Genomic DNA, 16,688 nt, shown 5'->3' on the forward strand with positions numbered 1-16,688 from the left:
ACAAACAAACAAACAAACAAAAAAAAAATCAATCCCGGGGGAAAAGGAAACGATGAAGCGGGAAGGTAGACAACAAAAACTCATAGAGAATGGTGTTTTTTCGACATTGTCAAGGCTTAGGAAGCGTTTTCGAGCCTTGTGGCTGCCGAAGAGGATGGAGAACATCCGGGTGAAGAAGATGCCCATGGCTTTGATTCGGAGGACGCGATCTCAAACCCCACGAGCACAGATCAGTTGGTTAACATGAGAAATCAGAATCAACAAAGTGAAATAGCAAGAGAGCGAAATCTTGGAAGGTGAAGGGTGAAATGTGTCGGGTGAAATGTGTCGAGAAAAAAAAGAAATCATTTAGGTGCGTTTGATTCAAATTATCATGTATAAATTTGATTATATGATTACCAAATAATCACATAATCAAGATTATAGGGAATAAAACATAATCAAATGTCATTTAGTTCAATATAGGTAATGCAACAAAAACTTGTTTGTCTGAAGATTTTAATAAATAACTTAGTTTAATATTTTACTATATTACCCTTATTTACAAAACCAACTATATATTATTATTATTATTATTATTTAAATTCTATATTTTTTATTTTTTATTTTTTATTTTTCACATTTTTCTTTATTTTTATGTGTTTTTTTCTATGTTTTTTTAAAGTTTTTTAAATTTTTTCTATTTTTTTATGTTTTAAAATTTTTCCCTATTTTCCTATTTTTTTAATTGTTTATGTATTTTAAAAAAAAATATGTTTTTTTTTATTATTTTTACGTTTTTCTATTTTTATGTTTTTTTTCTCTTTTTTATTATTTTTAATTATTTTTATTTTTTTTCTATTTTAAAATTTTTTTACCTTTTTTTTATTTTTTTAAAAAGTTTTTTATTTTATTTTATTTTATTTACATTTTTATTTTTATCACATTTTTCTTTTATTTGAAGGTATTTTTGGATAAAAAAATTTTGTTAACCCCGGAATCAAGAAATATCTCAGTTTTTCGAGATTTTCCGATTCCGAGTTGCATGCCGCTTTTGCTGACGTGTCGGACATGGAACAGTACTCGGGAATCATCGATTACCTAAACCAAACATGATTAAATATGATTTTCATTGATAATCTTGGATGGATAACCAAAGTTATCAAGGATAATCCCGAACCAAACGCATTAGGATTAGTAAAATGGGGATAAGAAAAAGTATGTGAACCGGCTTAAACTTTTTACTTGGACACTTATAAATTAAAATTTTATTTTATATTTTATTACTTCATTCAATAAATATTATAAAATAAAATATTATTTAAAATTAAAAATACAGTTCATTTTTTTAACTAGTCTAAAATGATATTTATTAATTTTATAATCAAAATTGATTATTATATATTACTTTGTAAATAATCATCTTCGAAGTAATATGTGGCGAACTCTATGACCAATTTTTATATAGTACTATAATATCAACTTCCTTCGCACAAGAAATATATATCATATTTCTCGTGTCCTTTTTAGGGTTAAAAATCCCCAACTTAGAAATAATAGGGTTGAGATTCATGTGGTTGCGATATCAACTTCATCTACATGAGGAACATATATTGTATCGCTCATGTTGTTTTCATGACACAAACTTCCTAACTCAGACATAGTCAGGTCAAGATCCATGTGGCTACGATATCAACTTTCTCCTCATAAGGAACATATATTATATTGCTCGTGTCCTTTTCAGGACCCAAACTTCCCCACTTGGATATAGTCGGGGTCGAGATCTATGTAGTTGTGATATTTAACTTCCTCCACATGAGTAACATATATTGAATCGCCTGTGTCCTTTTTGTTAGAGCAATCTACCTATGTTTTGATATTTAGGTAAAGATTTAAGTTATGTTTATTGTTGTATTTGATATGCATTGTGAGTATGCAGGATACAGGTACAATAAGGAAAATCCAAGTGTAATTTTGGCAAAGGAGAAAAGTCCAAGAGGAGTCTTGGCGGTGTAAGTCCGAGTATGTAGTCTTGGCAACGCAAGTTCAAGTGTAACTTGGCAATGGTTAAAGTCCCGGAGGTGAGGAGCCTCTTGACAAAGGAAGACCCGACAACTAGGACAAGACCGAAGGAAGCTCCAGAAGATAAGATGTGAAGGAGTATCCGAGGGAGGTGAGGTTGATGGAGGAGACTAGAAGGTTAGGTCTAGGTTGGTTGTGCAAGGACGAGTGCTGAGTGAATGTACTCGGGGGGGGGGGTCAAAACCCTAGGGTTAGGATTTTACCAGTCGATTGGCAATTGGACCATTTGATTGGGCTAGGGCACAGAATATTTCTGTGCCCGACAGTTGAGAAAATAGTAAATTGGCACTGCTGCAATTACTGTAGTAGTGTTGGTGCGGTTAGCACTAACGGTCTAACTCAAGTTTTGATAAATGACAAAATAAGTTAAGTTAGGTTTGTTGTAATCTAATGATCTAACCGAATATGCAAGAGAAGTCCAGATAGGTCGACGGGTTGATCGGATATCTGGCAAGAAATCCAGCTAGGTCGACGGGCTAATTCGATAGCTGGTACGAAGTCCAACTAGGTCAACAGTCCAACCGGATAGCTGGCACGAAGTCCAGACAAGTTGATGGGCTGATTAGATGTCTAGCAGGATGGTAAGTTAAGTTAAGGTAAGTCAATAGAGGGGAGTGACTTGGTGAGGACGCGTTCCCTATTTGAGGGAACTATAGATGTCGATCCAATTTAGATCCATTTTAGAAATCTAAGTTGAGATTGTGATTAGATTATGGTCTCAAGGAGACAAAATCTAATTATGACTCTGCTTTTATTATATTTTGTGCTAACTTTTGTTTTGCAGGGTAGTATAATATTTATTGTCAGACTAATCTTTTTCTTGCAAGAAAAAGCTTTTGCTGGAAAAAAGGGGTCCGAGCACTCGGAAGGGATCGGGGCGCCCGGAATGCAAAAGTTTATCTCGTCACAACGTGGAGCGCGTTGATTGGCTGGGTCGACGTCACGGTCCAAGCGCCCAGAGCTACCTTTATAAGGAGCCCTCCACCTGGAGCAAAGATACACAACTTCCTTCTACGATTACTCTATTGCACACTGTTCCTGTGACTCTGTGAAGCTCCTCCGACAGCCAGAGACTCAATTTCTTTTTTCTTGTTGTCGGTATTCTTTTCTTAATTCTTGTACTAAATCGTGTAATATTTTTACGAATTATTAGTCATTGCCCAACGAAAGCACTTTCACGTATGAGTCTTGGAGTAGGAGTTGACGAATGCTCTGAACCAAGTAAAATTGATTTTGTTAGCGTTGTGTTTAATTTTCTATTTCTGCTGCTTACTCGATAACAAATTTTCGACGATCGCTATTCACCCCCTATTGAACTTTATGATCCAACAACAGTTACTATAGCAGTACTGTAGCAGTCGACTGGTGTTTTCATCAGTCGACTGGTATAGAGTCGTTGACATGTAACAGTCGAATTATATAGAGGGCAGTCGACTGGTATACTTACCAGTCGACTGGTATACTTACCAGTCGATTGGTAGGTGGGATTTTTCAACCCGAGGCCTATATAACCAAGACTTTGGGGCTTGATTTGGGTTGATGAAATATACTTGGTTAAAGTCTATTAGAAGTCTCCTAAGTGCTTCAAGCACTTTTTGTGATCTAAGGGTTTTTTGATCAAGGTTGTGGTGAGGTTTTTCCACCAAGAAGGAGGTTTGAGCTAGCCGGAGTTTTTCGGAGAATCAACCGCCGACAGATCAAGATAGTCTACCTTACGAACAGTCATGGTGTAGGAGCTCTAATCTCTGAACCATGTTAAACGAATGTGTATTGGTTTGCTTCTTATTTATCATTTTTCAGGGTTAGCTTTCCTTTTGTTTGTTAGTATTTTTGTTTCTGCTGTGACTAATAATTGTAGGAATCTATTCATCCCCCCTCTCGCGGGCATCATTGTCCTAATACTTTTTAGGACCTAAACTCCTCGACTCGGGCATAGTCGAGTCGACATCTGTATGACTGTTATATTAACGTCCTCCACATGTGGAGTATATATCGTATCACCCACCTTTTTTAATTCGACGTGGTCGAAGTCAAGGTCAAAACTACAACAAATTGTTAAAATCCTAGAAAGGGAATCAGGGAACCAAAAGTTTCATTAACATAAAAGGCCAATTACAAAAGTAAATGGGTCATAAAAAGAAGGAAAGTTTAAGTGAAATCTGTCACATCTTATTCGAGGATACTATCTGAGATCTTTGATAGTTTAATGATTGGAAGAGGCTTATCGGCGAGTAAATATCCGAACTCCAGTAATTGTTTCAGGGTCTTGTCCATGCCATATTGTACCATTCGAGCATAATGGTGCCAACCATACCATACAATTCCTCGAATTTGAGGATTTCCTTCTTTCTGATAGACTCGCGTGCGCCCTCTCGAGCATGATACTCTTTGAGCTCAATCGTCAAGCTTTTCAGCTGGTTTCTTTGGGCCTCGAGAGTTGTTTGTAGTTTGACCTTGGAGAATTTTAGTGCCTTGGTCTCAGCTTGGTTGGTCTCGGCTTCAGAGCGAATAGTCTCAAACTCATGGAGTCGGGGTCTCAGCTAATACTTGGGCAAATTTCGTTTTTTGGTGCATGACTCTAATGTTGCCCAAGCTCATTCTTGCCTCATGTGAGAGTAGCCTCTATGTCGCCGTGAAAGGACTCCAATTCGCTCAATTGATCCTTCCCCAAAGTCTTGCTGGATTCAGTTCCTCCCGAGTAGCTCCTAGCTCTACCTTCAAAAGATTATGCCTCTTCTGATAGGTGTCCAACTCACCTTTGACAATATTCATCCATGCTTCAGCTACCCCCCAGCTTCACCTCTTGCACTCCCACCATGGTTTTTAACTTCCTAACTTCCTTTCATTGCTTTTTCCTCCCCGACTACAACTTTTGGCTTCCAAGGAATTTATTTCTCTTTTTAGTAGATCAATCTCATACGTTGCTTAGAGACTATCCGACTTCCCCTCGAATATAATCTTCCTTAAGTGAAGAATTTTCGATTGCTCTACAGCTAGATCACCCCTCAGGTTCTTCAGGCATGTCAACTCTATTTGGGCCGGGAAGCTTTGGTTTTTAAAGAAGCCAACTGAGTCTCCAATATTCAATTATACGAGTATGCATTTCTTAACGACCTTGCCACACTTCTGGGAATCATCGACTAAAGACCATCAACTTTGACATATCATCGGTCCTTGATCCCATCAACTCCTCTACTAGAGCTTTGAGAGAAAGACCTTCTGTGACTGCTTCACCTTCCTTCCACCTCCCCGCCACCGGGCCAAGGAAAGTGAGATCTAAGTAGAACTCCTCTGGGATTGCTTGTCCTTGGGGTGGTATCGTAGTCATTCCGGCTCGAGGGGCCAAGAGATCGAGCTCCAATTGGGGGACATGAAGAGATGGTCCCTAGGTCTCTTTGCAAGAGGGAAGTGGGGGTTGTGGCCTCAAGAGGAGTTGGAGCAAGTGGATGTAGGGAACTGACATCTATTGGATCCCTTGTTGCCTCGGCAAGCGAAGTTGGGAGTTGGACAGGTAGAAGCGAAGGACCACCAGCAGGTAGAATCCTGACACAAGAATTATGTGACTTGAGAGGAGAAATTGAACCTTGAGCCCATGACTGAGAGGGCACCTTTTGTGAGTTATCCGAAAGGGAGACATAGAGTCGTCCATGTTTGTGGGTTATGCGTCTGTTGGTGCAGGAGGGGCAGCTTCCATCAAACTGGTACTGGGTCGGATAAAGCCTCCTTATTATTAATTTCTGCCACCCTGGTCAAATCAACAATTTCAATGTTGTGGGCCTCCAACTAGATGTCTAACAACCTCATCGCCTGACCCAAAAAGGCTTTTAAAATGGTAGCAACTATAGAAACAAAGATAAACTTTTAGTTAGAAATCAAAGCTCAAAGAAAAAGAAAAAAAAAAGAGCATGTACCAAAAGAGAGTTGAAGGGGAGATAGAGTAGGGCTCAACCCAAATAGGTGAAGCAACCCTTCCTCCAGTAAAAAAGTGTTGTTGAACTTTAAATCTTGTAGTTGTTCAAAGGTATGAAAATAGTATCACTCCATGTGATAATTTTTTAAAGATAGGAGATAGGGGTAATTCACGCTGCCAGCTAGTTAGCCAAGACACAGGGTTGGGGGGTCGGATGAAAAAGAAGAATACTCCATCCTTTTATATGATGATGGAAGCCCCTTAAGTGGGTCATGACAAACTTCAGATGAAAAAAGAATACTTCATCCTTTATTATCTTGAGATAAAAGAAGCAGTGGAAGAGTTGAACAGATAGAGGGATTCAATACATGCGAAACAGGATGACTACTTTGATTAAAATACTAAATGATTTTGGCCCCAACTGAGACAAAGGAATACAGAAATATTGGGACACCTCAGTAAAGAAAACAAGAATAGGAAAGCATAGCCCACTAATCAAGTGACTGCGAAAGAAAGTCACACTTCCCGAAGGAGGATAATCGAGACAGTCATTACCATTAGGGAGTATCAGGCCATGGTCGGCTGGAATCCCATAGGTGACTCTTATTCAAACTAATAAAGCATTACTAAGATTAGACTCTATGGACTAGTACCAAGGAGTAGATGAAGATTTCGTAGTCATCACAAGGCCAATAAGGACACATGCACTAGCAAAGAAAGGGAGGGCTAAGGATAGGTTGGTGAATAACAAACATTATGGAGACGAGTGACTTACTCAAGGACGGAAATGCAGAAAGCTTGAAGTGAAGATGACGAAGAACAGTGCACGCACAAAAAAGGGTTGCACAAAGTGACAACAACCCATGCAACCTAATCTACATATTGTAGGCGTTTGAACAGGACCCTTGGATCCGTATCATCTTAAAAGTAGGGGATCATTGGCCGCTCGATCAAACACAAATTGCGACAATTCTTAATAATTATTACATTGAGATAGACGTTGAATCTTCCCTGTCAAGGGTCACTTCATATTAATGTGATATAATTTCGGAGATAATGGTACCTTTGGGGCTCGAAAGTCGAAGTTGATAAAGCATGCCTCACATTTAAAAGGCGTGGCAGTAATTATGACCTAGATCTTATTAAAGGTCATGCTAGGGATTTTTTTTTAGCCATATGCCCCGCTAATCAAGATGTCCTGCCATATAATATTAATATAGTCAGTCGAATTTTCGCTTTCTTCGACTAGAGTTAAGGGAGATTAGTGATATGGGGGTAACCAAATGAGATCATGTGGTTAAAGAGGTCAACAGTCTTACCAAGAGGGCAATCGAAAGTCAAAGATGCACTCCCGACTCCTCAACTCCTTACTCCAACTCAAGTTACGAGTGCTCTCTGGCTAAACTGAAACGGGTCTAGTTATCAATAATTAAAGCAACGAGTTGTTATTCATTGAGGACGTGGATAACTTAGCTGTTATCACGAGAAAGGTACAAAGCACAACTATTTACTCTAAAATAAATGGGTCGTAATGGTCATTTATTTCGGGAAATGTGCCAATGGTTGCGAAGAATGAGGGGAACAAGGAGAATGTTGTGGATAATCACGATCCTATAAAAGGTAGCTAACCCTTGTAAGAAACAGTATGCGCACATCATTTTCATAAACCCTAATACTGTTTATTTTCTTCTTCACTCCACCGAAATCCTAACTTGAGCGTTGGAGTGATAACACCGGAAAACTTCTTGGTTGTCCCTCTAACCTCTTGCCCTTCGTCTTCTCTCCTACACAAGCATCGACGAATCTCCTCGTGATCTTATTGTAGCCTAACGATTGATGGTTTAGTCAACACTAACGTCAACTCACCAGTGACTCATCCATCGACGTCCCAGATAAGATCACTTGTCCTTCCTATGCAATGGTCATTGTTCAAAAAAACAAAAAAAAAGTTGATTTACCTTTATACAAATGATTGTGGGACCGATCATGTGAAGTGTCTCTGGTCATTATATAACCTTTTGCCACTACTAAGAGAGAATTTTTATCCTAACGAGTTAGAATAATTGATATTTATATGAGTGTTTACAACAATAAATTTTAGGATCAATACTTAATATGTGTAAAATGACTTGTTATGTATTTAATCTCTTTAGGATAAAATATCTTCAATAATTTATTTATATATATTTTATCATAGGAACGAGGATAACAGACCGTTTCACAAGAGCAACATCATTTTTTACTATAAATACTATAAAAGAAGATAGTTTATTTAGTCAAATCGATCAAAAGATGCATAATTGATCAAAACATGCATCATTAGAGCTACATTGTGTACGTATGGTATGTCCTTGGTTCTGCTTGTTTACTACACCTGCTCCACTTTCCACCACAGGATCAAACGCTTTGCCCTCCATTTTCCCTCCCTCGCAAGAAAAGCACCCTTCTTAATTCCTTTCCGTCCATCTCAATGCATGGCGAAGTGCCAAACCATTCACCCCTCGGTCCCATCATCAACTCTCACGTTCCTCCAACCCAGAAAGAAACCGAATTTCTCAAATCTCCAAAAGGATTTTTTGTAAAAATAAAAAATAAAAAAAATAAAAAGAAGTAAAATTAAAGCGAACAAAAGCGGCCAAAGCAGAGACAGCAACAGCCATGCAGCTCCGCTCCCTAACTCAGCAATACCCAGATGTTCTCGGCTCGACCAAAACTAAAAGCACCTCTACAAAGTCCTCCTCACTTCCTCTGCCTCAGCCATCTCATTCGTTCCCTCCCAAATCGCTCCACCATTAATTCTTCTTCTTCTTCATCATCATCATCGTATATATATAGAGAGAGAGAGGGGGGGTTGGTTTGTTGTACAAGTCGAATCGAAGACGAAGAAGAAGAAGAATGAGAGGAGGCAGCACGGTGCAACAATCGCTGAGCCCGGAGGCGGCGAGCGTGGTGGGACAAGCCGTCGGCCTGGCGCAGCAGCGAGGCCACGCACAGGTCACTCCGCTCCACGTGGCTAGCGTCATGCTTTCCTCTTCCGGCGCCGGCGGTCTACTCCGCTCCGCCTGCCTACGCTCCCACTCCCATCCGCTCCGCTGCAAGGCCCTCGAGCTCTGCTTCAACGTCGCCCTCAACCGCCTCCCCACCGCAGCCGCCGCCGCCTCCCCTTCCTCCTCCGCCTCCTGTTCCCTCCTCGGCGCCTACGCCCACCACCACCACCACCTCCACCGTCCCCCGGCCCTGTCCAACGCCCTCGTCGCTGCCTTCAAGCGCGCACAGGCTCACCAGCGCCGAGGCTCCGTCGAGGCTCAGCAGCAGCCGCTGCTCGTCGTCAAGGTCGAGCTCCACCAGCTCGTCGTCTCCATCTTGGATGACCCCAGCGTGAGCAGAGTAATGCGGGAGGCCGGTTTCTCCAGCACACAAGTCAAGTGCAATGTGGAGCAGTCCATCTCTCCCACGTCCGAAGACACCTACGCTCTCTCGCCGCTACCCAAGAAAACAAGGTCCCTAGACGCTGCTCGAGCGCGAGAGAACGACGTCGACGCCGTCATGGAGTCGCTAGTGAAATCCAAACAGAGCGGCTTCGTCATCGTCGCTGAAAATTTAGCCACCTGCGAGGCCGTCATGAGAAGGGTCATGGAGAGGGCCGTGAGTGGCGACGTTCCTCATACTCTGAGGAGCCTCCAGCTCACAAACCTCTCGCTCTCTTCTCTCGAGCGCTCGTCGAGAGCAGAGGTGGAGGAGAAGACCAAGGAACTGAGTTGCCTCGTGAATGGAAGGAGCAGCGTAATCTACCTGGGAGATCTCAGTGGATTCAAGATTACAGATCAAAAAGAAGGGATCTTGTGTTCCCCCATGGAGCACGCGGTCAAGGAGCTCGGAAGGTTGGTCTCTCATGGTGTCGAAGGCGGCAAGATTTGGGTCGTGGGAATCGCAACCTACCTCACTTACGAAACTTCCATCTCTTGGCTTGATGATTTAGGAGTTCATGATATCGAGCCACTGTTTGTTCCAGGTGGAAGCTTGGAGCTGAGCCTCAGCTTTGACAGGTACATTTTCTCAAACTCCACTTTGAAGTGGATTTTTACGTTTAGATGGGCGACTGATGCAATCAGTCACTAGTTGATGTAACCTTCCGAAAGATCTCTTGCATTCGCCTAGTGGAAATAATACCTGATTGATATCTACTGTCTTTCTAGCACTGGAGTTGATAGACATGTCCGAGGAAAGGGGCTTGGAGTGGAACCATCATGGCAACTGGATGCTCGAGAGAGGAACAAGAACTTTGGCTCTGCTGACTGGTGCAGCATAATTAAAGGAGCTCAAAGAACTGGTGTTAACGGTGGCCACGGCCCAAGACCTTCAAGCTGCCTACCTTCATGGCTTCAAAAGTTTGAAAAAGGAGGCATATCAAGTGACTCTACTGTATGCATGCCTCTTTGTGTTGTTCCTTTCATATGCTAGCTCAAAATAGTTCATGCCGATTTATGATGAATGATCACCTTCCAACTTTTATAGGATTCTCCCCAGATCACTGATCTATGCAAATGGAGCAGCTCAGGCAATTCAAATCAGCCCAAGAAAACACTCAATTTCTCTTGGAGTTTTCCATCATCTTCCATCCAGGGGAAGGAAAAAGATTCCTGTCACGAGTTCGATTTCTGGACGAGTGGAGCTACTCACAAGGACCAGGATGAGGATCCAGTGCCATCAATCAATAGTGAGAAAGTACTCTGTGTTAACATGAGCTCCTCTAGTGACTCCATGGAAGTTGAATACACCTCAAAGTTCAAGGAGCTCAGTGCGAAGAATCTCAAGACGCTATGCAGTGCATTGGAGGAGCAAGTCCCATGGCAGAAGCACATCATCTCTGACATAGCAAGCACCATTCTTCAATGCAGATCGGGCATGCGAAGGAGGAGTGAGAGATCGGAACCAGAGGAGGCCAAGCAAGAGACATGGCTGCTCTTCCAGGGTAGCGATTTCGAAGGCAAAGTAAAGATCGCCATGGAGATAGCCAGATTAGTCTTTGGTTCCTACACCGACTTCATTTCGATTAGCTCCGAAGCAAGCCATGGCTACATTGAAAGGTTTGCCGAAGCAATCAGAGATAATCCTCACAGTTGTATCTTGATGGAAGACATGGAGCAAGTGGACTACCAAACGCAACAAGGTATTATGAACGCGATAGGAAGTGGAAGAATTAAGAGGTCCGGTGGAGAGGAGATTAGTGTGAGTGATGCAATCATCATTTTGACCTGTGAAAGCATTGAGTATTCCAGTTCCAGTGCATGCTCTACTCCAACAGCCAAGCCAGGAACCGATTTTGACGACAGGAAGGATGCCAAGGATCCCCATCCTTTTGTTCTAGATCTGAATCTATCTGCTCCTGGTGATTTGGATGGCGCGGAGATTTCTGAACTTGTTGATAGAACAGTCCTTTTCAAACTCCCTGAACACAATTGATTACGTCGAGTCGATACAGCAGGGTGTGCATGGTGGTGCAACTGGGTTAATTAGGATGAACACAAGTGCAACGTGTGTATTTGCAGCTTGTTATCCACACTGCTAGAATCCAAATATTCATTCTTCATCTTACAATTTTGTCATCTGAATTAGATATTAGCAAATTCATGGTAAAGACAGTGTTAACTTGTGCTTTTGACAGTCTTGTAGCTAGTTCATATATTATGCTTGTTGATTAAGCTCCATATCTGAAGGAAGAGAAAAAAAAAAGGAAGATATTTTCTTTAAGTCAAAGAATCTTTTGTTACCAAAAGAATGAACAGCAAAAAGGATCATGTATGCTTAAATCATTGTCACTTTGAGTGCTGCTCAAATCACTTTTGCTTAACTAGTAGCAATAATGCTCTTTAATAATTTTCATCATGTCTTCAACTTTCCAGCCACTGAGGGAGAGAGGGTATAATTAAAAAGAGAAATTTAATTACCCTTAAGAAAGAACTGCAGTTTGGGTTAAAACTTAAGAATATATAAAAGAAGCGAGCAATGTAGATAATGGCAAAGCTTTTCGAAGGATGAGCTAAATTTGAAAGGCAAAAGCAGCACAACATCTTCACTAACAATTATTAAAAGGAGCTACTTTCATGCATAATGATGAAGAGGAATCACTTTTCTCCACTTTGGGGTACAAGACTCAACATTCTCATCTTTGGAAACTAGTGAAAGTGAAAAGACTAACGCAACTAAGGATAGCATATTGCCTTTAGGCCTCAAAGTTGATGATTTGGAATCTTACTAGTAAGATAATCTTGAGGCAGGCAGGTGTTTGTGCTCTGTTCTGTGTGATCTTTGGTTTACAGTCTATTAATATACTTTCACAAATGAATCGTGCGATCTTAAATAGTGATGCTTGCCTTAAAATGAGAGGGGATTTGGGAGTATCCTGTGGAGGGTGTTAAAAGCTGAAATGAGATATGGGGGAAGGGGAGTTAACAATGTTTTAGTGGATTCTCTTCCTTGGATTGTGCAAAAAAAAAAAAAAAAACAGCAGGAACAGCAACAGCAGGGTAAAAAGTCACAAGTATATAATATATAAATTACAAAGTGAATGGTGCCTTTAAAAAAACTAGCCTCCTCTTCTCACCTTTTTCTTGTCTACCTTTTGACTGATGTCTCCAATGACTGCTTTGTTTGCAGACACATTCCAAATACCAAGTTGTTCATCTGATCTGCAGGTTTCTGTGGTTTTTTTTTCATCATCCATTTTGTGCTTGTGTTTTTTATGATCACCACCCAGATTGCTGTTTTGTAGTCTACACCTGATGCTTTACTGGTTTGACTGATCAGTTTCGACCAATTAATTCGAATCATTTATAGACTTGAAAAGAATCATTATATGTTACTGAAAGATAGTAAAAGAGCAAGTATAATACAACTTGATTGCACTGCAGATATTTGGGCATTGGAATAATATATATGAACTCCAATGGATATATTATGCATTTTGGATTAGCCATAGCCAAGAATATCATAGAAAAAATTTAACACGTTGCAAAACAAACTTTTGATTTTCTTTCTTTTGTACCATTCGGTAATCTCCTATATGCAATAGTGTTACTGATCCTCAGTTTGGCCACTTGAGTAGAGACAAACTTTTGCTTTTCTCCTTGTACTTGTGTTTATTTTAGAACTCTGGATGATTCATAAACAACTTCTAACTTAATTTAACAAGAAGTAAACATATTTGAACATTTTTTTTAAGCATGACAAAAAAAAACAAGCTTTATCGATCGAATACCATGAACTTATATAGAACAATTCATACACAAAGTTATAAATCTCATTTTCTTTACTTTTCTGTTTGAAGATATAAAGAATATAAAATTATGTACATATTTATAATACTGTGTCATATGTATCGGAACTACGATTAGATACAAGCAAGTAAATCAGGGGGTATTTTACTCTTAATATGGAAGAAGTCAGGCAAGTACCGACTATACCAATCCATAGGGGCATGTGTGTCATATTGATGAATTTAAGGTTAATAAGCTCAAACAATAAATATTAAGCTTGGCTAATAGTGAACTTTGCTTGAGTTTGATGGGGACTATGACAACAATCTTCATCCTTCACAGTAAAATCATCTTCAAGTCTATAATTAGTAAATAGAATGTCGAAGCATGTTCTATGATTAGTAAATCATCTTTAAGTTTATTTAGTTTAAGCCGATATAAAATGAACCGATCGAAGACAAATATTGAATGTATATTTAATTACTAACAATTCGTTTACAAGCTTTAATCTAGATTTCTGAAATCTACGTACGAAAAGAAAAACTAGAGATGGGACGATGATATCGATCCCGGGACTGAGAGACAAAGTTTCCACGCCACAAAATCTTTTGCAGTAGCAGCAGCGCTTTGAGATATATAAAAGGGGAAGCCATTAACGTCCCTCCTCGTTGAACGCCTTTCTCCTCCTAATCCCATGCAGATGCATGGAAGTAAGGGAAGCCTAAGAATGAATCTTTCTTTCTTGCTTTCTTCCTTTCCTTCCTTCTTTCTTTCTTTCTGCAAATGGAGGTCATGATTGTGTTCGATGGAATAAAATCATAAACGGATGGAGATGTGTGTGTGTGTGAGAGAGAGAGAGGGGCAGCAATCGATCGATCTCATGATTTCAAAGGTGATTGAGGCGTTGAGGGATCCGAGGAGATGGGCTGCCTCTCTTTACTTGATACTTTGCCCGAGAAATTGAACGCTTGGGGCTCCTCGCTGCTCTCTTTAAATTTGCTGCGGTGGCTTCCTCAGAGAAGAAAGGAAAGGAAAGGAAAGGAAAGGGTGGTCAAAAAGAGAATGCATATGGATGTAAAGATAAAAGGAGGAGGAGGGAACGAGGAGGGAATTGAAGCCGATCAAGCTCAGCTTTCGGTCACGGAGTCTTCGCTCCCTTTCTTTCTCGAATGCCGACAGGCGGGATCTACATTTGTTTTGTTTAGTTTTATGTCGGCCCAAGAGGCCTTTGACCCGGTTACTTTACATAGCCCAAATAATTAGCAATCGCAGCCCAAATTGAAGCGCCAGCAGAGCCCATCACGAGGCCTGGCCCTGGGGAGAGCCACGCACGCTCGGGCCTAAATTTTCGATGCAGAAACAAATTTCTGATAACTACGAATATGTGCCAAATAAAATAATAGGGGGAAAATGACATATCGAACAGTACAGATCGATCGAAATATAAATGAGATATCGTATTCTATCAGAAGACGTCCACGTCGCAGTCCGTGCTCTCGAACTTGCCGCCGGTGCCGGGCACCGGCAACTTCAGCGTGCAGTCGATGTGGGGCCGGTTGTACCGGAGCTTAAATATCCAAACTTTGACCCTCATCTTGCCCCGCACCTTGACGTCGATGTAGTAGAAGCCCTCGCTCGTCTCCCTCAGGTAGGTTTCGCCGACGTCGGAGTCCCCGAGCAAGCGCTGCGTGCCGTCGAACAGGATCGAGCCGATCACTGTGGTGTTCTTGTGTCCCTGGTAGAAGGTGGGAAGGCTGGAGAAGCCGAAACGGTTTTCGTCGTACTCCGCGAGGGCCTCCAGGCGGTCGTAGTAGAAGGAGAGCCGCCGGTTGGGGTTGCGGACGGTGAGACCGAGGGAGAGGTTGTAGCGGAGGGTGGAGGAGCCGTCGAGATCGAATCGGACGAGAGAGGCGGTGTCAACGCGGGCCGTGGGCTGGTTGGGGCGGAAGACGAGCCAGAGGACGAGGACGACGACGCCGAGGGCGACGAGGAGGGAGAGGAGGAACATGAAGAGGTTGCAGAGGAGGCAGCCGCAGCAGCAGCGGGAGGATCGGCCGACGCTGCGGAAGGAATGATGCCGAGGAGGCACCGGAGGGCCGTAATAGGCGCCGTTCAGATGCACTTGTTGCTTAGCGTCCGCCATGACGTACGATTACAGAGACAGAGGAGGTGATGGTTTAGCGATGCGGTGGCGGTACTGGATGGTGTTTGGTTCTTATAGCGGATGAGACGAGAAGGTTCTGAGAACCGCGGCCGTGCGTGACGTTGGTTGCCGGAGGGGAGAAGGAATTGAAATGAATCGGGTGGCGAAGCAAGCGCGTTGGGAGAACTGAGAAGGTGGGCCGCCGTCGATTCACGCGTCACGCGGGAAAAAAAAACAAAAAAACAAAAAACAAAAATGATAAATCCACTAGCTGGTTAATCCGTCCAATCATAATAAGTCATTCCCATATCTCCCCCTTCAATTAGTCATTATTTTATTTTTAACAATCAAAATATTTTCATATTCTAAAAATACTCTTGATCCAAAACTAAAATTTTTTCCCTTAATATCAAATATCAAAACATATTTATTTAATTTTTTTTTCATATCATTTTCTCTCTCCTCGTTCTCTCTCACCATATTTTCTCTCCCCTCATTTTATCATCCACTTTCTCTCTCCTAAATCTCTCTCATCACACTTTTTTCCTCTTTTTTTCTCATTACACTTTCTCTCTCATCACACTCTTCCATCACACTTTCTTCCATTTTTTTTTTAATCATACTTCCTCTCTCATCATATTTTCTTTCTTCTTAATCTTTCACATCATACTCTTTTTTCTCTTTTTTCTCATCACACTTTTTCTCTCATCATGTTTTCTATCTCATCACACTTTCTCTCTCCTCAATCTCTCCCTTTTTTTCGTAACACACTTTCTCTCTCATCATACTTTTTCTCTCATGATATTTTCTCTCTCCTCAATCACTCCCCTCACATCTGTTTTTCTATTTTTTTCTCATCACACTTTCTCCCTCATCATACTTTCTCTCTCCTCAATCTCTCCCATCGCACTCTCTCTCCTCTTTTTCCTTTACACTTTCTCTCTCTTCATCTCTCTCATTATATTTTCTCTCACACCATATTTTCTTTCTAATCTTCTATCATCATACTCTCTCCCATCATACTCTCTTTCCTTATTTTCTCCCATCGTACTTTCTCTCTCTTCATTCCTTTTCATCATACTTTCTCTCTCATCATACTTTCTCTCTCAACATTCTCTCTCATCATATTTTTCTCTCACATTCAACTTTCTCTCACAACTAATTCTTTTCTTATTTTCCTTTAAGGTTACGTTTGGTTGGGTGCATGTGTAATGTAATCGAGCTTGTAATGTAATTAAATTTGTAATGTAATGTAATGTAATCTTGATTACATTACTACGTTTGGTAATATAATGTATGTAATCTTTGATTACAAGGG

The 16,688-nt window shown here is 41.0% G+C and overlaps 2 protein-coding genes across 2 annotated transcripts; one reads left to right on the forward strand and one right to left on the reverse strand.

Annotated features, from left to right (window-relative positions):
* Positions 1-8,677: 8,677 nt before the first annotated feature.
* On the forward strand, positions 8,678-11,722 carry LOC121974633 (protein SMAX1-LIKE 3-like). Its single transcript, XM_042525781.1, has 3 exons — positions 8,678-10,017; positions 10,168-10,393; positions 10,487-11,722. The coding sequence occupies exons 1-3, from the start codon at positions 8,867-8,869 to the stop codon at positions 11,432-11,434; spliced, it is 2,325 nt and encodes a 774-aa protein (XP_042381715.1). The 5' UTR covers positions 8,678-8,866; the 3' UTR covers positions 11,435-11,722.
* A 2,873-nt stretch (positions 11,723-14,595) lies between these two features.
* On the reverse strand, positions 14,596-15,418 carry LOC121977358 (NDR1/HIN1-like protein 3). Its single transcript, XM_042529940.1, has one exon. It carries the CDS (start codon positions 15,368-15,370, stop codon positions 14,693-14,695), a length of 678 nt encoding a protein of 225 aa, XP_042385874.1. The 5' UTR covers positions 15,371-15,418; the 3' UTR covers positions 14,596-14,692.
* Positions 15,419-16,688: the final 1,270 nt, after the last annotated feature.

This window comes from Zingiber officinale, chromosome 4B (assembly GCF_018446385.1).
Source record: "Zingiber officinale cultivar Zhangliang chromosome 4B, Zo_v1.1, whole genome shotgun sequence".
In the NCBI taxonomy this organism is placed as follows: Eukaryota; Viridiplantae; Streptophyta; class Magnoliopsida; order Zingiberales; family Zingiberaceae; genus Zingiber; species Zingiber officinale.

What these genes read in the sequence shown, in the direction of transcription:
- LOC121977358 (XM_042529940.1), bottom strand. Translation starts at nt 15,370, where the DNA reads ATGGCGGACGCTAAGCAACAAGTGCATCTGAACGGCGCCTATTACGGC.
- LOC121974633 (XM_042525781.1), top strand. Translation starts at nt 8,867, where the DNA reads ATGAGAGGAGGCAGCACGGTGCAACAATCGCTGAGCCCGGAGGCGGCG. An exon ending in CTGAGCCTCAGCTTTGACAG is followed by an intron (nt 10,018 to 10,167) that starts GTACATTTTCTC and finishes CTGTCTTTCTAG; the next exon opens with CACTGGAGTTGATAGACATG. An exon ending in GCATATCAAGTGACTCTACT is followed by an intron (nt 10,394 to 10,486) that starts GTATGCATGCCT and finishes CAACTTTTATAG; the next exon opens with GATTCTCCCCAGATCACTGA.